General features: G+C 49.7%; 1 protein-coding gene across 1 annotated transcript in view; it reads left to right on the top strand.

The window, feature by feature from the left end:
- Positions 1-3319: 3319 nt before the first annotated feature.
- Positions 3320-22284, top strand: part of MPZL1 (myelin protein zero like 1) — a gene marked incomplete at both ends in the record, with an annotated part of 40297 nt that continues 21332 nt past the window's right edge. Inside the window, 2 exons of the mRNA XM_084273351.1 lie at positions 3320-3455; positions 21120-21280. Coding sequence (XP_084129477.1) covers positions 3320-3455; positions 21120-21280 — 297 coding nt within the window. The remainder of the gene's footprint in view (positions 3456-21119; positions 21281-22284) is intronic.

Below are 22284 nucleotides of genomic sequence, written 5' to 3'. Positions count from 1 at the left end.
GTATGATTCCTCTAGGAGGTACAGAATTCAAACTAGATAGAAAACAATCAAAAACATTAAAAACGTAAAATTGTTCTGAATACATTTGCTCCTCCTAGAAGATGTTACCCTTGTTTTGTTTGCCATGATAAACCTGTTTGTTCTCTCTGGCAAGCTACTAGAGAGCTCTCCAAAATAACAGGATAATGAAGGACCATGAAAAAAAGAGAATGCATTTAACCTCCTCCCCAGTGACACAATGCTTTTTTTTAGACACAAAAGCATTTTTCTTCCCTTGTGGGACTGAATGACGATTTTGCTGCCAGTGAGAAAGCTCAGAAACCAGTTGGGCAACCTGACAGCAGCCCCGAGGCTGTCCTCTGGACAGATTAAGTTGTTCCAGCTCCCTGCTTCCCTCTCTGGATATAGCAGAAGACAGTAATTTGTTCGTTACTAGCTGGATTAAAAAATCATCTGGAGTAAGTGGCCCGGCTGCTCTCCCAGATGCTCTCTGTGTTGAACAGCAAACAGGACACTTGTGTGACAATGTTACCCTTGCTCTGTCGGGGAGGGGAGGAACCCTCTGGCAAGGGGCACGCATGGCCCAATCAGGCTTATTAGCACAGAAAAAGAGAACGCTTGAGCTCGGTGAAGGACAGTGAACAAGAAAAAGAATATATTTAAAAGAAAAAATTAGGTTGGCTATCCTGAAAAAAACAACCCCAACCAGAAAGACAAAGCTTGGCCTGTTCAGGGGACTGGGCTTTTTTTAAACTCAGCCGTACGGAACGGCCTGAAGGTCAATGGCAAACTCGGGGCATTGACACGCTTGCATGTTGGTAGAGCGCTTGTAGTCAGTCACTGAGGGGAGCTGTGAGGGTGGGTGGGGTTTCCATGGAAAGGAAGAGCTCTGAGGGAGTACAAGGGAAAAAAGGGCTCGGGATGAAAGGCTTACCGCTGGGTATCAGCTTACACTCCATTTGGGGGGGGGGGGGGGGTGTACGGGTTGATTACTTGGCTAAAGACTCAGTCAGAGGGACTAAATGAGGTGGCAACCAAGCAAGGTGATGGTGTTGATCTTTATTTCTGGTAGCCTGGGATTCTAGAAAACACTGTCAGCTCCCAACTAGAATTTCAGTTTATCTGAGGAATGTGCTCCAAAACCTCCCTCTAGGGTGTGAGTAATGACTGTGAACGCTGTTACATTTTAAATTCCACCAGAGCTGTGAACATGGTGTCTGCATCACAGCTGGGGAAGAAAACCTGCCAGAACAAACCTTTGTCGCAGCCTTCCTCAGCATGGCACACAGTAGCAGGACTTTCTGTGGTCTGGTTCATCTGCAGATGTGGTTAGGGGGCCAAATAGTGGCAGACAAACTGGTGGCACCTGCACCTGGGCATCCATGGCATCACTGGGCAGGAGCACTCTGAGTACGTGGCAGGCCTCTGAAGTCCCATGGATGCAGCGAGCGACAGCCTCATGGTAGGACTGAGCTTGTGCTCTGTGGTGGTTTAGCCCTGGCTGGAAGCCAGACACCCACCAAAGCTGCTCTATCACTCCCCTTTTCAGCTGGACAGGGGAGAAAATACATATTGAGAGGCTCAGGAGTTGATCATTCAGGCAGGGAGAGATCATTCCCCAATCAGCGTCATGGGCACAACTGACTCAACATGGAATAAAGGAAAGAAAGTCTCTAATTGATGACACTGCACTGCACACCCAGGGACACCAGAGTCAGGTAATGAGAAGTGTGACCAGATATTAAAGCACCTCCCCCACCCCTCCCTTCTGAGCAGACACCACTGCAGTCATGATTTCCCTCCCTTCTTCCTCTTAGGTGTCACAGGGGGAAGGAAGGGGAACGGGGATTTTGGTCAATTCCTCACTCCTCCTTCCCCCCCCCCCCCCGGCCTTCACTGACCTTGGTGTCAGCAGTTTCTTACATCTTCTCACTCCCTTCTCAGGTGGCAAAAAGTGGCTGCTTGCAGGTTTTTTCTTCTCCTAAATGTGATCCCCAGAGGCGCTGTGACCATCACTGATGGGTCCGGCCTTGATCCCAGATGGTGTTTGCTCTCTCGGGCCCAGGGGAAGCTCTTAGCTGCTTCTTGTAGAAGCCACCCCTGCAGCCCACCCTCCCCTCCAGAACCCAGCCACACCAGGTGAATACAAAGCTCACTGAAGAGGAGTGAAGGAGAGGAAGCGTGAAAGCCGCTCCCAGGTCTCTAACCGCAGGGTGCTCGGTCAGGAATCCCCGGGAAATTCCAGGTGGGTGTTTTCAGGGTGAAGGCAAAGGCGGCCGGTTACATGACCGCCGTTTGCCGAGAGCGTCGGGAGCTGGTGCTTACAGGCAACGTGCCGCAACAGGCTCTGCGGGTTAACAGGCTCAGGCAGAGGCAGCCCGCCTTCCCCCGCGCTCGCAGCCCGCAGCAGCGCTCTCCGGCGGCTTCCCCGCGGCCCGGGACGGGCACCAGCCCGCCTGCGCTGTAACGCGCGTACGGGCAGCTCGGTCGCCAATGGCTGCGCAGAGGCCGGGGCGCGACACAAGCTGCAGTCCGCTCCCGGGGCTGCCCTCTGGGGAACCGGGCCCAGTAACGAGCGGGGAGACGAGCAGGGCAGGCGGCCCGAGGCACCGCGGGACACGGTGGCTGGGGTGCTGCCGTGGTCCTCGCCGGTCGCCGCAGACCCGCCGCTCTCACGTAGAGCCAGCGCGGCAAAGCGCGCAGCTCCGCTTGCGGGGCCGCCAGCTCCGCTCGGCATTGTTTTGAGGCAGAGGGAAGGCCGCCAGCTGCGCTTCCCAAGGCGCTCTGCTGAGGCTCCGCTCCGGGGCAGCGCCCGCGCCTGGGGAGGGCACTCGGCGCGGGGCCGCCTCGGGCTCCAGCGCTGCGCCCGCACGCGGGCAGAGCCACGAGGGCGCGGGGCGGGCTGCGGCCCCACGCACCGCGCTCGGGCCTGCCGAGGCGCTTGTCAGCGGCGAGACCCGGCGCTTACCAGGCCGTTACCACGCCCCTGCGCCCGGGTCCCCCGGCCTCGGTCGAACCGGGAGGGGCCCCGGCTGGACCGCCGCCCCCAGCACATACCCACAGCACCGCCCGCTAGGTGGTGGCGAAACCTAGCTACGTGCCCGGCGCGGGGGGTGGGCTCACGTATTCCTTGCTCTTATAGGTTACCTGTACTTGACGGATCGCTCCTCTGGCCAATCCTCGGAGAGGAGAGGGGCGGGGCCTGGGTGGGGCGAGGGGGCGCGGGAGGTGTGTGCGAGTGACAGCAGCGTGGTCCTATCCCGGCGAGGGAAGGGCTTTGCGGGGCGCGGGGGGGCGGGCTCGCGCCCGGGGGCGGACAATGGGGGCGCGGGGAGGTGGCGGCTGGAAGATGGCAGCGGCTGGAGGCTCTGCGGAGCGCCTGGCGGCCGTCGCCGCCGCTCCCGTGCGGCTCCCCTGCTCGGCGTGGCTGCTGGCTGCCGCCGTGCTGACCGCCAGTGAGTGAGTGCGGGTCGGCTGCCGCCGCTTGCCCCCTCGGGGCTGCGCGCGTAGCCTGGGCGGATCTTGATGCGCCGGGGGGGGCGGGAAATTGGCTGGACCCGACCCGGCCCGGCCCGGCCCGGCCCGGCCCGGCGGGCGGCGGGCTGGGCATACCGGCCTGGGTCGGTCCTGGCGGGGGCCGCCCGTACCGGTCCGTACTCAGGAGAGAGGGGCGGCACGGCACGCGGAGGCGCCGCCGGGCCCTCGCCGCTGAGGCAGGCGGAGGCAGCGCGGCCCTTCCCCGGCCCGTACCTCGGGGAGGGGGGGCGGGGAAGAGGGGGAGTTGGGGGCCGCATTCCGCAAAGGTGACCCGCGCCCTGGGCGCAGCCGCTTCTCCCCCTTTAATTCCGTTCTCGGTCGTCGTCCCCGGGCGGTGGGAATGGCGGGCGATTCCGCGGGCAGAGCACGGCTCTGCTATTCCCTGCCCAGCCCGTTCCAAAGCGGCCCCCGCCGCTTCAGTCGGCGGGGCTCGCACCGGCGGCGCGGGTCCGCTCCCCGCGTGGCCCTGGCAGCCGCCTCCTTCCCCCGGGGCCGGCGCCGGGCCTGGGACGCGCGGCGTGCCGGGGCGCGCTGCGCCGCCCGCCTTCGCGGAGGGGCCCGGAGCCCTCTCCCCGGTGGGGAGGGGAGGGGAGGACAGGCGCCTCTCCCCCGAGGGCCGCACCGGGGCCTGCAGTCGGGCGTCCCGGGGTGCCGGCGTGGCCGGGGCGCCCGGCGTTGCCCGGGGCGCGATGCGCGGCGGCGCTGGAGCAGCGCTTGGCAGCTCCTCCGCGGCCGGTCCTGAAGTCAGAGGCCGCGGGTGGGCTTTGTTGAGGCGAGTCGGGGCAGGCGGGGAGGTGGGCTGGGGGGGGCAGACGGCCTGGGGGAAAAACACCTCTGGTTTGGTCAGTGGCGGAGCGCTCGGGCGGAGGAGCGTTACGTCAGCCGAAACGGGGTGCTTCTGGCCCAGCGGACCGGGGGCTGGGGGGCGGTTTGGGGGGGGGGGGGAGGGGAGATGCCCAAGGCTGCGGAGCGACTGAAGTTGCGGGAGTAACGCGTAACTTCGCTGCGGCTTGCGGGGCAGAGAATTGCGCGTGTACCGCACCCGTGTAACGCGCCGCCCCGACGGGGAAAGCTCTGCCCAGGGTGGCCCGGCGTGGGTAGGTGCTCGGGCTGGGCAGTGGTGGGGTGGCACCGGGAGGTGCCTTCGGTCAGCAGCACTCGCGCAGCGGGTAAAAACGTCGTGGAGTTGATAAGGAATCGCTTACAGAAGCCCCTGTGCCTTCTCGGGTCATCTGCCCGGAAAGTTGTGTAAAGCTATGAATCCGTCTGGAAAGAGGTTTAATAAGGATCCAGCTGTGCTGGGTGGTAAGGAACTCGAAACTTCTCATTTCCGAGTGGCAGCGTTGTTTGGGTTGGGTTAAGATCACTGCGTTTTGCAGTAAATGTAAGGTTAGGGCTTGCTGTATGCCTGCAGGGACAGCCTTAATATTCAGAACTGAGTAGGTACGATACGTACATAGTTTACAGCTCTCTGAATAGGAGTACAGAGATGGGAGAAAGCGCCTGTGTCCCCTGCCCACAAAAGAAAAGTTACAGCTACACTGTGGGTACGTAAGAGTAGGATGGTTCTACAAAGTCTGAGGTATGTAACCAAATATAGTATCTTAAAAGCAAGCAGAGGTGCAGCATACTCTTTTGGGAGAGACCCTTTCTGGGGTGGAGACTATCTAAGAAGTGAAGTTCCATTTTAAAGGCATGAATGGATGTAAAAATCACTGCCTTATCTCTGTTGGACTGTGCTTCTGTTGCCATCCCCACAACTGTTGATTTTTAAATTATTTTTTCTAACCCCAAATCAGAAGTTATTCCCATGTTGGCTTCTTCTCTCTGTGCTTATACTACACATCCTTTACCCCTCAGACTGCTGGCTTTGAAAAGGCACTTTTTTTTTTTCTTCCTGTCCATGTGTGGAAAGAGTTGGCACAAGGTTTGTGTCTTTGCATGGGAATAAGTGACCAGCGTGCAGGCTCTTTGCTTCTTTTGCATATGTGAAGTACCTTGGTGACTAGTAGGGAAAAGACAACCTTCTCTAGAGTTTGGAGTTGTAAGGGGTCCTGTGCAACAACTACTCTGCCTGTGTTGTTCTGGTCCTCGCTATTTTTCAAAGACCCCGTTCCTCTGCTGGGTTTTCATCTAGTGAGAGGTTCAGAAATGAAAAACTGCCAGGCAAAAGGGCAGGGGCAAAGTGGGATTTTGGGAGGGCTGTTGCCTCTCAGATGCTTGGATGCAGTGAATGGCTGGGCAGCGTGCTGCACAGCTGAGTTGCTGTGGCTTGTGGTTCCTCTTCTGCCTCTCTCTATGCTTGTTTCTTGTGGCCAGTAACCTGCAGTGGGACAGAAATATTACTTGGGGGGCTGTGTTGTACAGGCCTCGTTTGACATCACAGCCTGCTTTGCTAAGCCAAGCAGGTAACTGTTGCTTCACAGCGAAGACAGGCAGTGGATTTTAAGCTTATTTTCTTGTGTGCACCTGCATGCATGCGTTTAAAGTGCACTGAAAGTTCGTCTTGCTGGTTTACCCTCAGCCATCTGAAAACCTGATTGCTTCATTTACTTGCAAGAATGCAGGATGGTTGTGAAATGTACTGCTTGTGACCCTGTGGACGTTTTTTTGGCGTACAGAGTTAGTCTAGGTGCAATGTCTTGAATGTGTGGCCAAGCCTTGGGTAGGTCAAGACTATTGAGGAAATAGCAAGTCACGACTATTGAGGAAATTCAGCAATGCTGAATTTGTAAGCCTTGTAAATGTCACTTGAAGTGATATAGGGTCTGTGTTTTGCATGAGGGTGGTCCTGATTGCTTCTGAAAACCTTAAAGAACGTCTAGACATTTCTTGAAAGAATATTGCTGTTATTTCTACTATTCTTTTTATGCCAACAGGGCCCTGTGTGGTTTTTTTTCCTTTCTTTTCCCCTTCTCCTACTACCCCTTTCACCCACCCGTGCGCGTACGCAGAGGTCAGTCAGCAGCAGATGTGTGTTTGGATGTTAAACAGCTCAAGTGCCTGTTCCTGCTTTGAGCTCACCTGCACGTTTCAGTTGCTGCTTGAAATGTTTCATGGAAATAACAGCCAAGTCAGGGCTGCAGTGCTCCCTTCACGTTTGTGCCAGGTTGAGTCAGAGTTGCTATGTTCACCCCGTCAGAAGTTGTTAGTTCTGTTAAGCAGAGCCCACTGAGCCCACTGATGCTGCGGGTGGGTAGGAAGAGTTCTTGCCTGCAGCGCTGAGAGGAAGGGATGAGGTAGATAACCTCTTCTGTTTGCTGGTTGGGGTGACCGTGGGACTGCCGCTCAGGTCGCCTGGCTTGCAGCAGCAAGAGTTGAAAAGACTGTAGCTTAATAGTTTCCGTGATAAACTCTGGTTTATGACCTCGTTAAAGTGGCTAAGCTCTTTGTCACCCCAGCCACCCAAGGGTACTCTGCCTCTGTGTGAATAACAATGCCCGTGGCTCTCTTGCTTGTTACCTGGATTGCAGATGATTGCATTAAGTGGCAATTCCATCGGCTGTCTACAGACTTACTTTCCCCTGGCTGACCATAGCAGTTGGTGAATGTCCTGTGTACTGTACGGGGCACCTTCAGTCTCGATGAAAAACCAAAGAAATTAAACCTGTTTTTACAAGGCAGGTGTCTTGTACTGTTCGACTTGGAAGGTTTTAGTCTGAGTACTTTCTAAAGAGTTGTTATTTTGCTAGAGAGGTGCTCTATAGGTCATCGTGAAGTCATCTCTCTAAAGCTTATTATTAACACCGAGTGGTGTGGTTTGATCATGTATGGCATACGTGGCTCCTACAACCCACTTACATTTAATTAACTGAAAAATTAATGAAGTAAACAGTCCTGTATGTAAGGAAAAAAAAATTAAACTACTGAATGCTAACTCTGGATATCCAAGGAATCTGGAAGATCTGTGTATGAAAACATTTGCATCCTTCCAGTTAGTGTAATTTTGTTTGTGTGTGTGTGGTCTATTTATCTTCCTGGCTTTGCTGGTGTGGGTTAGTGTGATCCCCCATGTAGCCATTAGCACGGTGCAGATGATGCGAACGCCCTGTGTAAGAGGAAGCTGTGGCGGGAGAGGACAAGGAGTTCTGAACTGGCTTTGCTGCTGGTGAAGAGGCTTGGAGAGCTCTGACTTCAGTGATTTTTTTCTTATCTCAAAACAGCAGTTATGTAGAAGAGCAAGTGTTTGCTCAGACTAGGGTTTGACAGTAAGCACAGATGCTGTGGGTATGCATCTTGCGGCAACATGGGTATTGTTTGCTGTCTGGAACAAGACCCTTCTTCCCCCTACTTAAACTTACTGTTATTCCACCCACCCCCTGTCCGTCTCTTTTATCTTTGAAGTGGGAGGATCATTCTATTACTTGTCCTGTATAAGCCAGGTTTATTTTAATGGAAGGTTTTTGTGTTAGGTGGCTGAGTTGGTACTCTTTCTGACTGGGATAGAGTTAAACTTTCTTCATAGTAGCTTGTATGGTGCTCTGTTTTGGATTTGTACTGAAAAGAGCCTTGAAAAGACACCAGTGTTTTACATTGGCTTGCACAGCACTGAGGCCTCTTCTGCTTTCACACCACACAGCTGGGACAGCTGGCGCTGACGGGCCAGAGGGATGTCCCAGACCGCAGGACGTCATGCTTGGCATTAAAAGCTGGGGGATAGGAAAGAGGAAGAGAGGGATGTTCAGATTGATGGTGTTTGTCCTCCTGTTACACCTGATGGAGGCCTGCTCTCCTGGGGATGGCTGAGCAGCTGCCTGCCCATGGGGAGTGGGGAATGAAAGCTTTTGCTTCACTTACTAAACTGTCTTTATCTCAACTCAGGAGTTTTAACCCTTCCAATGCTCTTCCCCATCCCATCCATTGCAACTGAGCGGCCCACTGGGGTTAACCCACAACCCTTGTGTTTTGTTCCCTTTCCCTACTGTGGCTTTCAGCTCCTGCGTTTTTGTTTAGCTGGTGAGTTGGCACTTTCCAGTTGGTGCTGCTGCTAGGTTTTGGCTTTAAGTGCATAAGGAAAACAGGAAGGCTAGTTGTTATCGTGAACTCTCTTCCAGTTCTGCAGAAAAAAATGCTTTGCAGTGCATTTGCTAATGCTTTACACACATGGCATTAAGGGAGCTTGCCGTGAAGCATGGGTTACACCCCACCTTTGGTGTTTAAAATCAGATCAAGGTTCTGATCCTTAAGGGGAGGGTTAAACTCCAGGCATTGCTGCCATTGTGTGTGGTGACACTTTCTAAAGTACTTTAACTTCACCAGGTGGAGGTAAATCAAGGCAGGTGAATTCCAGGTAGGTGAAATTGCTAGCAACCAGAGGTGTTTATCCTCGGTTGGCTGCTAACCGTCTGTTAATGCTTTTCAGTAACTTGGTTTTGTCATGCGTGCAAGTGAAAGGCGGCGAACAAGGCTCCCTCTAGGTAATAAATCCTGTAGAGTCCTACCTGCAGCAGGATTTTCAGAATCTGACTGGTCACTATGTCTTTAGGTTTTCTGATAGAGGCCATACAGGATTGTTGTACTCTTCAGTGTGAAAGATGTTGAGATGGTGGCTGTGTGGAGATGCTGCATACCCAGGTGCTTGGCAAAGTCAGCACAGGTACGGACAAAGATGCTGCCCTAATCAAAGGGATGGCTCTAGAAGTGACCTCATATGTATCAGCGTGGGAAGTGATGTAGAGTACGCTATAAGGGAGGCCATAAACACTTTGCTGGGTAGAGCTGTCTAAAGCAGCTCCTACTCAGTGACTCCTAACCTTGCTCAGTGGTTGTACAACTATGATGTACAAGTGGTTTGGGGTAGGGTGTTGGTCTAGTTTAAAACAAAACAATGGAAAAAGCTGTTTTGAACATGAATAAGCTCCAGGTTGTATTCATCACATTCATGTTATAAGTGGGCATGGGAGCTGTTTAAATTGGCACCACTCACCACTGACAAATTCTTGTGGGACAGTGCTTTTAAATGTATAGCACGGGCTTTCTCTTTTGATTTTGTGGTGGTACTACAACGGGTTGTAGGTAGTTAAGAGTTTGCTCAGCAAGGAAGTTAGCAAATTTGGTTAGCAAGTATGTGTAAGATTGCTGTGAGCAATGTGCCAGAGCTGGCTGCAGGCGTTCAGCAGTCGGTGGAGCAGTATGGGATCTGGTCCTTGGAGAGCTTTGGGTTTGCTTGAACTGCTGAAACCAGGTCTCTAGTCACAGCACAACAGATTGGCCGTGCAACTGAGCAGCCTCTTAGCCAAGAAAGGTGATCACTTAGGTGACTTAATCTGTCTCTGTCTCCTTGCTCTGTTAAATGATAGGACTTTATTGAACAGGTTTTAATGAAGTCCTTCTGTATGCAGGAAAAAAACCCATGTTCGCCTTTTGGGCTGGTGGAAATACCAGTGCTGGGCAAGAGGTGGACGTGATGCTGGGCTGGGAATGACAACAGGTGGGAGTGACTGGTACTGAAATGCTACTGGTACTTCAAATGCTTCCAAGTGCATCTTCAGCAAGTGTTTCTCAGTGTGTATAGATTTCTTGTCACTGAGTTGGTTCCAACTTTGTGGATTTATTATTACAAAATGCGCAGCTTCTTACATCTATGTGATGTGTAGCTTGATGCACTGTATCTCCTGGTGACATCTGCATATCCACATCCTAAATTCTGCTGCCTCGATTGTTTTGGAAATTGGTAGTTTCCGTGCTGCTAATGCTAGGTTTGTTCAAAGCTGTGTTGCATATGCCATCAGCAGTTGGCAACACAACTGGTATTTTTAAATTGCACTTGAAAATAGTACTGATAACCGGTGCTGCCTCAGAGGGAAGCTTTTGTTCCAGCCAGTGACGTGTCCACCTCTACTGGCCAGGCTTTTTTTTTTTCTTTTTTGGTGTGTCTACAACTTCTGGATGCTCTCATTTCTTTACACAGAATCACAGAATTGTAGGGGTTGGAAGGGACCTCGAGAGATCATCATCAATGTGGGGGTTGAACTCGATGATCCAAGACATCAAAGTCTACCTTGTGACAGTTTTTGTTTGATTGCTCTAGTAATTCTAGGAAATGCTTGTGATGGCAGGATGCTTTCCTCAGTCTCTCTTGCTTTAAAGTCCTGTTAGCATTGTTATATTGTATCTTTCTGTTATCTTAGTAAACTATCCTTATCCCAACCCACGGGCCTCTTATTTCTTGGTTTTGGGGTTATTTGCCCCTTCCTTTTCCCTTACCTCTTCCCCTCCCCCCCATCCCTCTTCCCCTACTCTTTTCCTTTAAGGAGCAGGCAGCTGCGTGGATCTTGGCCCTCAGCTGGGGTAAAACCACGACAACCCAACTTCTCTCAGTTCTTTCGTTAAGCAAGCTTCATGACACCCTTTTTATGGGGACAAAACTTGGTGCACTTCTAGGAGAGTCTTCTAAGACATATTTTTTATCTTTTTATTCCATGTAGCCCCTTCTTTAATCTTAATTCCCATTTTCTGCAATTTTTCTTTGTGCCCAAAGAATAACCCGCTGTGGTTTTTTAGTGACTATGCTAGTATGGCAAAATTAGTGGTAGGACAGCTGCCATCAGCTGTTCCAGTTACCCTTTGCACTTTGACTGGGTTTACTTAACTCGCTCCTTTGGGTTTTTCTCTGGTTTTGTTTGGCTTTGTCGACAGGAATTGTTTACTTGAATTTGAACACTTGTAAACTTGCTTGATTGTGGAACAAAAACCACTTAAGGGCTGTTGAACAGAAGAATACGATGTCTTATTTTGAAAGTACCTGAGCTGCTGATTGTGATCCTGGTCTCTGGCATAAGCAGGGAAGTATTTGTTTTGTGATCCATAAGGAAGAGCTACTAGAACAGGGCTAGATGTTACTGGCCTCAAGACTAAATAGACATCTGCCCAAACCTGACACGTGAATGACGCTGTAATTGGCACATGAGGCAGCGTGACTATAATCCTTGTTCATGGGTCTCAGCACTTTTACAAGCATCTCAATTTTATGCTTTCCAGGTTGAGAGAGTGATATAACAGTTAAATTACTTCCTTAGGATTGAACAAGGTGTCTGAGCTCAGATATTCTTTGCTGTGTCTCATGTTTGTATGTTCCTCGTTTTTGGTTAAAAGCATGGGCTTTGGAAGTAAATGTCAGCCTGGGTTCTTCTGTTGCCCTTTGGTAGAGCAGTGAGCAGCTCTGGTGTGTGGAAGAGGCTCACTTGAAACACTCTGTAGCGTGGGAGCAGAAGGTGGCACCAAAGCTTAGTGACTCTGAAGACCTGTCTTCAAGTAATGTCAAAGTAGGTGCACAGAGGTACGTGGGGCTGAGGTAAATGGATGTCACTGACTGTTTTGACAGCTTGGCCAGAACCTGCTCAGGCTTTGAAGTGATACTGTTTTCCTTTCACTGGGGGTGACAAGATGCTGACTTTTTCCCCCTCATTGTTGAGTTGGACACAGTTTAGCTGAATGTGCGAAGAAGACAAGAGAAAGTGGATGTTGTATTAGCAGATACTCTTCTGAGTTTGTTTCTTCTTAGGGGATGAGCATTCCCAGCAGCAAGGTGGTGGGATGTGGTAGGTGTTTGTAGGCTGGACATCAACAGCTTTGCTTTCTGTTTTGCAGAGCAGGTAGGGTGCTACAGGTCTGGCTGTGTTACTGAAGAGGGGAAGCTCTTTTTCCTTCAGCACCCTGATTTACTTGATGAGATTGCTGCCACTGCAACAGCTCCCCAGGTTGCCAAAAAGCTGTTCTGGAGATTGGCATTTGAGAGCGAAACTAAACTCTTCTGTCCTCCTTTGAGGCAGTGGAATTTAGTTTTAGTTGCTTTGTAACTTCGATATCAAGATGGGTTGGTGTGACTGTCTGGTCGTCATTTCTGTAGCTGATGTTGCTTTCTGCCATATATGAGATGTTGCTTTCTGCCATATATGAAAGTATGGGTTTGTAGACATCAAGGTTTTGGTGGTGGTGGACTGCAGGGACTGTCTCCAGGAGGAGAGGCTGGGGCTGCCTCGTGCATGACACAGCTAGTTCCAGTCATCTCTGCTGGACCCACCACAGGGCACAGCTGAGCCCCTCAGCCAAGCTGGAGGCATCTCTGTGATAATGTTTAAGAAAGGACAAAGCACCACACACATCTCAGTGGAGACCCTGGTCTACAAATACATGTTAATTAACTGTGTGTTAGTGTTGTGGGAAATGCTGGGGGATGTTGCTTGTGCAAACTGAAATGGGTTGTGGTATTTTTCCTGTGCTGACTTGGGAAGTGGAGGACTCAGGCTGCCTCATCAGAAGTCCTCTGTCGGGGATTTAGGAATAGGAAGATAAAAGGACATTTGTCAAACTGGATATGCAACAGATAAGGGGGAACACTGTTAATGACCTTTTGCAGCTGGTTGTGTTAAAAGAATTATGGTAAAATCTATCTCTCAAATAAGGGTTCAATGAGAAACTGAGGAATACATAGCTCTGCTAAAAGATGCAGATGAAGCTTGTACCCGTACATCGGACAATGAGAACATATAAGTGGTTAAATTGTGACTCAGGACATGGGGTGGAATGTAAGGATCATCTGGCTCCACAAACAGGTTTTGGCAACGTCTAGGCCATCAGGTGACTCGTGGGGGGTTGTAATGTGACTCAGTCTTGAATTGCTTTGAGGCCGGGTCTCAGCAGAGACAGCCCACAGGGAGCTGTGTAGATAGCTCGGACTGGAGTTGTCCTGTAAAATGAGATTAATCAGGGTACTGCTGCATAATTCAACAAGCTGAAACCTGGGTTGAACCCTGAATTCCTTCAACAAACAGTGTGCCCTGAGTCTCCAATCAAGCCCCACTATTCAGCTGCCTAAGCAGTGAGATAAAGGCAGGCATTTGTGGGTCCCCATTTGGCTTCAGTGGGCCCACACAAAACAGATGTGCAACAATTAAGGGCTGTGTAAGATAACTTAGTAAGTCCATAAATATTAATGGAAAGCAGGAACCTGCTAGACATGCAATGTGTGAAGAAGGTGCCTTGGTTGAGCCTGTAAACCTTGGAAACACCTAATCCATAGATAAACAGGGGAGGGATTTTGGATGGGAATATGGTATAAGAATGCTGCAAAATCTGACCACCGGTGTGCCTACTTTGCTAGGTCACCCTCTCTGGCAAGAACGTATAATAAATTACTGCTTCACTAGTATGTCTACCACGACTCCTTTCTTCAGGACCTTTGGCGTTTCTAACAGTGTAAACCTTCAGCGTGAGCAAGGATTTCCTTATGATGTGCTACTAAGCCACATTGTCAACCCTTGCCTGGGGGGGCTATTTCTATATACAAATATGTAGAATTTTGTAGAACAATTCTTGCTCAGAAGACTTTATTTTTATTTTTAAACCAGCATGAAACGAGTGTGAGCAATCAGGGGTACAAGTAAAAGTAGGAGAAAACCCCTTCAGCTCTACAAGACATTGGTCTCCAGCACTGGCAGCTTAGGTGCTGTTGGTTTTGGGAGCACTTAAGAGAGCTTGCAGGAAGTGAAGTGAATATGTAGTTTTTGGGCTGATCCTCCCAAGTGTGAGGGACAGAGTTTAGGAGAAGGTACTGCAGTGTGGATTCGAAATGACTGATGAGATGGATGCTGTGACATGGCTGGGGGAAGAGTCTCTTAATACTGAAACAGGGATGAGTGCTTGAATGCTTGGTGTCATTTCAGTGACTGTGCAGTGCATAGGTGAAGCTATAACCCTTTGTAACTTTGCTGTCTCAGTTCACAACCTTTTAACTTGTTTCTGGGGACTGGACCATAATTTGCATATTATTGTATTTAATTGAGGATACAGCTTTTAAGGCTGGCAGTTAGTGGGAGGGGCAAGGGGCAGAGTCTGAACTTTGACCTGTGGGATAGCCAGCCACAAAAGCTGTCTCCCCATTGCAGATTAAGTTGACAGCACCTGTGACTTGGTGAGTTTTGGCTGACTTGGCCAAAGATGTCCCAGAGAAGACACCTGTGAAGGAGACTGTCATCAGTGTGCTTGCAGACAGCAACATCCCATCTTCTCGAAGGTGGTTTTGATCAAGGTGTACCCCATTTCAAAGATACCAGTTAAATTCACTTACTGGTGCAGTGCTGCGGTCTTTCATATTACTCTGGTGAAAACCATTAGCTTGGCTGCTCTTAATCTTTCAGAAAGCTAAGTAGTTAGCCAGGGTTTGGTTAACTAGCTAGGTGCAAACTCTTGTGGTTCTGAATGCTTGCCTGCCCTCAATCCTGAATGGCCTTATCTTGCTGGACTTTGCTGCTTGGTAACTTCAAAGGCTTCTTCAGCAGTGGGTGATTTCAGAGCAGGGTGTTGTGGCCACTCCTAAGGTATGGGTGATAGCACAATGCCTGTGGGGCTGTGAAATGCCTGTGGGGTTGTGAACTGAGCTGAGGCTGAACTGTCTGAAAACGTGTCTCTTTCACTGGTTTTAACCTGGCAGAGGTACTGGTGTTACTAGGGAGAAATTAAAAAGTCGTTGTGTTTGCTTAAGCCATTGGAGTGCTACACCTTCAGAGTTAGGAAGGTCTTTTTCATTGCCAGCAAGTAAGTTTAAACAGCAGTAAGTCAGTATAGGTGATTAGGTGGTGGTGCTGTGTAATGAGTAGTGCTTGCTCTGGGCATGGGTATGTTGAGTACTACATCTTCTGAAGTCAACTCATGGAAGAAAGCAGTGATCCTGTGGATGCAATGTCTTCCTCTTCTTGTCACCCTTGGAGCAGTTTGGTTACCAGGGACTGCTATACATACTGGTGTGTTACTGGTCATCTGTCTGGAATAAAAAGGACATCATAGTAATGAAGGCTGAGAGACAAAATAGAGTTTTTAGGCTGGTGTCAGCTGAGTGGATGGCTGGAAAGTCTGAAAGACTCCGCCTTGACCTCAGAAGAGTTCAAAGTCAAAAATGCTGTACAGGTTGTAAGTTGGAGAGACATGTGGCAGGTCCATGGTGATAAATACAGTTGTGGAGTGCTCTGGGGGAAGAAATGAGTTCCGTTCTAGTCCCATTTAGCGTGAGCTGACAACTTAGCACTGACAAAGATGTCAGACTGAGACTGTTCTTTGAACATAAGGAGACAGATCCTGAGCAGAAGCACAGATCTGAGTAGTCAGTGCAGTGATGGGAGCTGAACTTGTTTTGCAGATGAGATCTCTGAGACAAGATACTGAGGGAAGAGAAGCCTGAGAATAGAGAGATTGTTAGTGAAGATTGAAGAACTGTGATGGGAAAAATAAGAAAAGATTACTAAGTTAGTAAGAGTATGGGTGTTGTGTCCTGTCAAGAATAAGAATGGCTGAGAAGGGAGATGGGGATGGAGTCCTTTCATTGAAGTGTGTGGGCTGAAAATTTAGCTGGTGAGAATTGATGTAATTAGAATAAAACTGCCTCAACAAAACTAGACGTGAAAAAGAAATAGCTGAAGAGTCACAGGTGTCTTTTTCTTCCCAGTGATTTTGAAGGTAGGTAAGAAAAACAGAAGCATCTTTCTGCTGAAAAGAATTGAAGCAATTGAGCGTTTCAAGAGAGGTTCAGAGGGAATTATTAGGGCTATGGGCAGTTGGTCAGGGTGATGGGATCAAGGAGGATCTGTAGGGAGAAAAGCAAGTGTTTATTATTGCCCTCTGTACCTTGCAGCCCTTCCTTTCACAGTTTCTTCTGATGAATTTTTTCCTCTCAAGAGGAACTAAGACTAAGTAAGCTTGAGGAATGGAGCAGTGCGTAAGTGTGACAGGAATATGACTCAAAATTCATCTCTCTCAAACTGAAGTGTTTATATGGATGGAGGAGCTGGAAGAAGGAGGTAATCCTGGCAAGTGTGGAAAGAGAAGGAAAAGACCTAGAGCTGGAGATGATCCATGTGGATTTTATTACTGCAGAGGTGGCCAAAAAGTTTGAAGTAGCAGGAACTGCCACCATATCAGTGAAAGTATGGGAGTAGAGGGCTAAGGGTGAGCAAATGTTATGGCCTTTCTACCACTTCCAAACAATCATATTAAGTTTAGAGGAGCTTATGTCTCAAGATGAGAGACAACAAAGGCAGGAAAACATTTTTTGAAGTGGCGAAGGGCTATTTTTAGGCTCCTCAGAGGAGAGAACCAGCAAAGAAGAAGTTGAGACAACAATACGACATAGGCAAATTAAACTTGCTGGGCGTATCTGTCTAAGATGACATAGTTCAGGCCTTCACAGACTGTAAGGAGGATTTTTTTTTTTCTTCTTTTGCTTTGGTTCAATTCTCTTGTGGGTCGCTAGTGAATTACAACAGTGACTTCTTTAGATTATGCAGATCCGTGTTACCCACTGCCTGTGTGTGGCAAGGAGTTCTCCGTACCACGTACAAGCAGACAATGTCTGTGCAGACTCTTTTCCTCCTACACAAACGCTGAGTGCCTCTTGTTTTATGCTTGAAAGGGAGGCTTGTTCTGTGACTTGGACTCAAAACAATGGGGTTTATTTTTTTTTCTTTTCTACTTCATTAGCTGGAAAAAATATATAAAGCACAGCAGCTCAGAGTTCATTTCATTGAATTGCTAGAAGCCTTTGTATGTTCCAAATAAATATTTGGTAATTGTCTTAGAAAAGAATATTTTTTGGCCCATAGTCAAGGTTCTGTACAAGAGGAAGCAAGCTCTGATACAACCTCTTGATGAAAATCCTCCTCCCTCAGGGTTCTGTTTCACTTGTTTGAAATGAGAGTCTGAGGGACCAGGGATAACCTGGCAATATTGAGGAGTTAGTGCGCTTGAGGAGTGAACAGCGTGGGCTCTGGATGGCAAAATGAATGAATGGTGGTTTCTTCTGGCTTTGGTAATGGTAAATGAACATGGTGTGCTTAATTCTCCTACCCCTGCAGTGCTTGCACACTTTCCTCTTCTAATAAGGGAGGAAAATCCCTGAATTTAAGATACTGTAGCCCGGTGTTGCAGTTTTGGGCCGCTGGGTTCTGGTGGAGAAGTGGGGAGCTGTAGGGGTGGCTGCTGCAAGCAGCAGCCAGAAGCTCTCTGCAGGCCCGAGAGAGCAACCACCAGCCGGCTCAGGGCCGGAGTCCTTGACCAAGGCCGAGCCCATCAGTGATGGTCACAGCGCTTGTGGGAATCACATTTAAGAAGAAAAAAAACACAAGCAGCCACTTTTTCCTGCCGGAGCTGGGAGTGAGAAGATGTAAGGAGCTCTGCAGGCACCAAGGCCAGGGAAGGAGGGGGGAGGAGGCGCCCCAGGTGCCAGAGAGAAAGATGCCCCTGCAGCCCATGGAGAAACCCGTGGTGGAGCGGGTGTCCCCCCACAGCCCATGGAAAAGGCCGAGACCCCACCTGCAGCCTGTGGAGAGGCCTCATGTTGGAGCAGGTGGAGACATGCAGGAGCTGCTGTGCCTGCGTTGGAGCAAACACCTGCCAGTACTTGCAGCGTGTGGAGAGAGACGGAAGCAGAGATGAGCAAGGGAGAGATCCGTGCTGGAGCAGGTTTGCTGGGGGGGTGTGGCTTGTGACTCTGTGGAGGACCAGGCTGGAGCAGTCTGGGCCTGAGAGACTGAGAGACATTCTGTGATTTATGACTGCACCCCACAGAAGTGACCCACGCTGGGGCAGCTGGTGAAGAGCTGAAGCCTTGTGGAAAAGGATTCATGTTGAAGTTCTTGTAGGACTGTCTCTCGAGGGTGGGACCCCGCGGTGCTGCAGGGGAAGGGTGTGAGGAATGTCCCCCCCAGCTGAGAAGGAAAACAACTTGTGAGGAACTGACCGAAACCCCCACTCCCCCATTCCCTGCCCCTCCCCGTGTCACAACAGGGGAGGTGGGGGGGAGAAGGAGAGAGGGAAACCATGACTACAGTGAAGTCTGCTAAGAAGGGAGGGGTGGGGGAGATGCTTTAAGATCTGGTTGCACTTCTCATTTCCCGACTCTGGTGTCACTGGGTGTGCAGGGCAGTGTCATCAATTAGAGAGTTTCTTTCCTTTATTCCATGTTGAGTCTGTTGTGCCCGTGATGCTCATTGTGGAACGATCTCTCCCTGCCCTTATCTCGACTCCTGAGCCTCTCAGTATGTATTTTCTCCCCTGTCCAGTTGAAAAGGGGAGTGATAGAGAGCGGCTTTGGTGGGTGTCTGACCTCTAGCCAGGGCCAAGCCACCACACCCAGAAATGCAGAATCATGTGATCAGAAGCAGATTACTGGTACCCTCTCTAAGCTGACAAATGTGGTTAATAAAAATCAAAACGTAGACTTACGTTACTGGGGGCATGTGTCACATGTCCACCCACAGTGATTGTACAAGATTTTTGTTTTTACATGGACAAGACACAAATGCTGAAAGATGTTCTTTTGTGATGTTGTGAGATCATGCTTTGTTTCTTAACTGTGAATGAACGTGCAGATGTATCTTTGCTTAAATCTGAATAGGGATCCTTTGCAGTTTAAAAGATGCCAGATGAAGACTCAATTCAACAAGTGTTCTGTTAGGGTGGTTTTTTTTCTACAAACCAGTACAAACATAATATTAATCTTAATTACTTTAAAGTTGGGGAATGGTTGTGGCCTGTTTGCAGTTTTGACTGTGTGTAAGCCTCATGGTAGAAAGGAATTAAACTACTCTGATGCTTCTGAACAGGGTGGGCAACTGGCTGGAGGGTCAGGCCCAGAGTGTAATAGTGAATGGGGTTACATCTGGCTGGCAGCCAGCCACTAGTGGGGTTCCCCAGGGCTCCACTTTAGGTCTGGTTCTTTTTAATATTTTCATAAACAACCTGGACTCAGGACTAGAGGGTGTCTGAAGTAAACCTGCAGATGACACCAAATTGGGAGGAGCTGTTGACTCTGTTGAGGGTGGAGAAGCCCTGCAGGGAGACCCAGACAGATCAGAGAGCTGGGCAGTCGCCAACAGCATGAAGTTTAACAAGGGCAAGTGCCGGATTCTGCACCTGGGAAGGGGCAACCCTGGCTGCACATCCAGATGGGGATCAGACCCTGGAGGCCAGATAGGCTGAGAGGGATTTGGGGGTCTTGGTTGACAGTAAGTTAAATATGAGGCAGCAGTGTGCCCAGGCAGCCAGGAAGGCCAACTGTATCCTGGGATGCATCAAGCACAGCATGGCCAGCCGGTCCAGGGAGGGGATTGTCCCATTCTGTGTGGTGTGGCCCCACCTTGAGTGCTGTGTGCAGTTTTGGGTGTCACAAGGCAAGAGGGACACTAAAATACTGTAGTGTGTCCAGAGGAGGGCAACGAGAATGGTGAAGGGTCTGGAGGAGAAGACTTAACAAGGAGAGGCTGAAGTCCCTTCTGTCCTTCAGGCCAGAGTTAACCTCTCCAAGCAGAGTTGTGCTGAGTTAGCCCGGGCTGTTTCCATACCACCTGACATCACTCCCCCATAAAAGGGACTGGTCCGGAGGGGTGCTCCTGGGTGCCTCCAGAGCAGTCTGAGCGTGGCTGGGGTGTCAGGTCGGTCCTTTGGGACTGTAATTGTTGGGTTGGTAAGGTACTCTGTGTTATCATGGGGTGTGAGTATAATTGGCCATTATTGTTATATTTTCATGGTGCTTTTGTCAGTAAACTGTCCTTATCCCAGTCCATGGAGGCTCTGTCTGTTTCTCCTTTGGGAGGGAGCGAGCGGCCTGTGGTGCTCAGTTGCTGACTGGGGCTGAACCACCACAGTCCGTTTGTTCAGCCTGGGGAAAAGGAGGCCTCATGATGATGGTCTATGGCTTCCTGATGAGGGGGAACCAGCGGGCAGGTGCTGATCTCCACTCTTTGGTGACCAGTGATAGAACCTGAGGGAACGGCATGAAGCTGAGATAGGGGAGGTTTAGGGTGAATATTAGGAAGAGGTTCTTTAATGAGAGAGTGGCCGGGCACTAGAACAGGCTCCCCTGGGAAGTGGTCACAGCACTCAGCTTGGCTGAGTTCAAGAAGTGTCTGGACAGTGTGCTCAGTCTCATGCTCTGACTTGGCTGGACCTCTGTGGAACCAGGAATTGGGCTCAATGATCATTATGGGTCCCTTCCAACTCATTATGTTCTATGATTCTATACTTAAGTCATTATTTACGAGTTCTTGCACATGAAAACCTTGAACCTTGCCAGAAAGCCGAAGCAGATGGCTTAGCTGGGAGCAAGAGAGGTTTACTCCTCAGCTTTGTGGAGGTGAGCTTTTGTTCTACCTACAGCTAAGAAAAACTGGAGTTAGGAAACAAGATGTAAGCCAGAGAGGAAATTGGGTAATAGCTGGGTCCAAGATGTTAGTTCCTCCAATGGGACTTACAATGTCTGCTGGCAGCTAGTAGGAAAGAGTTTTAAACTCATCCTTTACACCACAGAATTGACTTCCACAAACTGTTGTAGAGGAAACATCTGTGGATGGAAAACATCCTGTAACAGATAATACAAGGAAAGAGATGTGAACTGGCCTGCTCTGTACTTGTTTGTATTGCAGGTATCATGCAATATGGGTGCACACACTTGATGTAGGAGTTGTTGGTTTCCCTCCTGTCTTTGCCTTGCAGGCAATGTGATATGAACAGTTACCATTTCAAATTCCTGATTCTCAAAACAGCACTGATGCCGCTTGTTCTCCTTTTTTCTTCCCTTTACCTCTCCCATACAGTCAAAGTATCAGCAGTAGAAGTCAACACGCCGGAGGAGATGTTTGTGGAGAACGGGACAGACGCAAAGCTTCCCTGCACGTTCACCTCCGTGGAAGTGGTCAGCAGCCTGGCATCTGTTTCGTGGAGCTTTCAGCCAGAGGGAGCCGCCACTCGCATCTCAGTAAGGAACGGCTGCAGGGGAGGGAACCTGGGAGGGGAGGCGGTGTGCAGATGTCTTCCGTCTAGTTGGTTCTGAGGAGCAAGCAAATAGGGATTGGAGCTTCCTTCCACGTGCCTTGTCTCCCACCGTGGTGATTTTAGGGGGCTTTTTGAAAGTATTGCCGTATGTTGGGTCTCTGCAAAGGCTGGAGTGTGCAGTGGCTACAAAATACGCTGCATTTTGCTCATCAAAGAGACAGGTGTTAGTGTGGTGGCAATTTATATTGAAGTAGATGAGCATCTAGGAAACTTCTCCTGAGTTCTATATCCTCTTGCACTTGAAAGGAGCTGTGGAGCTGTGCACTGAACGGTAGCGGTCACGGAGTTTGAATTGCCACTAGTGCAGTGTTACGCTGTGTGTTGTGCGTGTTCCTGGTGTTTTCCCAAGTGTGCTCAGTTCCTTTGGGTGTGAAACTTCAAAGAAGTGGCTTCACAGGCAGTTAGCCAGCTTCTTGCTCAGTCACGTAAGCCGTGCACACGTCAGTCTGAGCTCTCTGACACTTCCACTTCCCTCTTACTCCTCACCCTGAGTGAGAATTTAGAGGAAACAGAACGAGGGACTCTGGGGAAGCAGGGAAGATGAAGGGACAGCAGGGTGCTCAGCCTGTTAGTGTTTGTCTCCTTCCCTCTGCTGCAGACGTGAGATCATTTAAACTCCAGGAGCGCATCTGTGCTCAGAAGAGAGATGATCCTAAGCATCCTGCTCACTATATAGAGTTCCTAAGAATCAGGTGCTGAACTTTTAGTCAATAAATAACTTAGTTTTGAAAAGGAAAATCTTCTCTTTGAGAAGCCAGAGCAGTAGCTGGGCAAAGGCCTAAGGAATACAGAAAAACTGTCCAAACAGCCAGGGATCAGGTTAGAAAAGGTAAAACTGATAGAATTCAATCTGGCCACAGTCATCAAGGACAAAAAGAAAAGTTTCTCTAGGCATGCCAGTGATAAAAGGAAGACAAAGGAAAACAT

The sequence above is a fragment of the Gallinula chloropus genome (assembly GCF_964237585.1).
Source record: "Gallinula chloropus genome assembly, chromosome: 1".
NCBI lineage: Eukaryota > Metazoa > Chordata > Aves > Gruiformes > Rallidae > Gallinula > Gallinula chloropus.
This window is presented reverse-complemented; position numbering and strand designations above follow the sequence as displayed.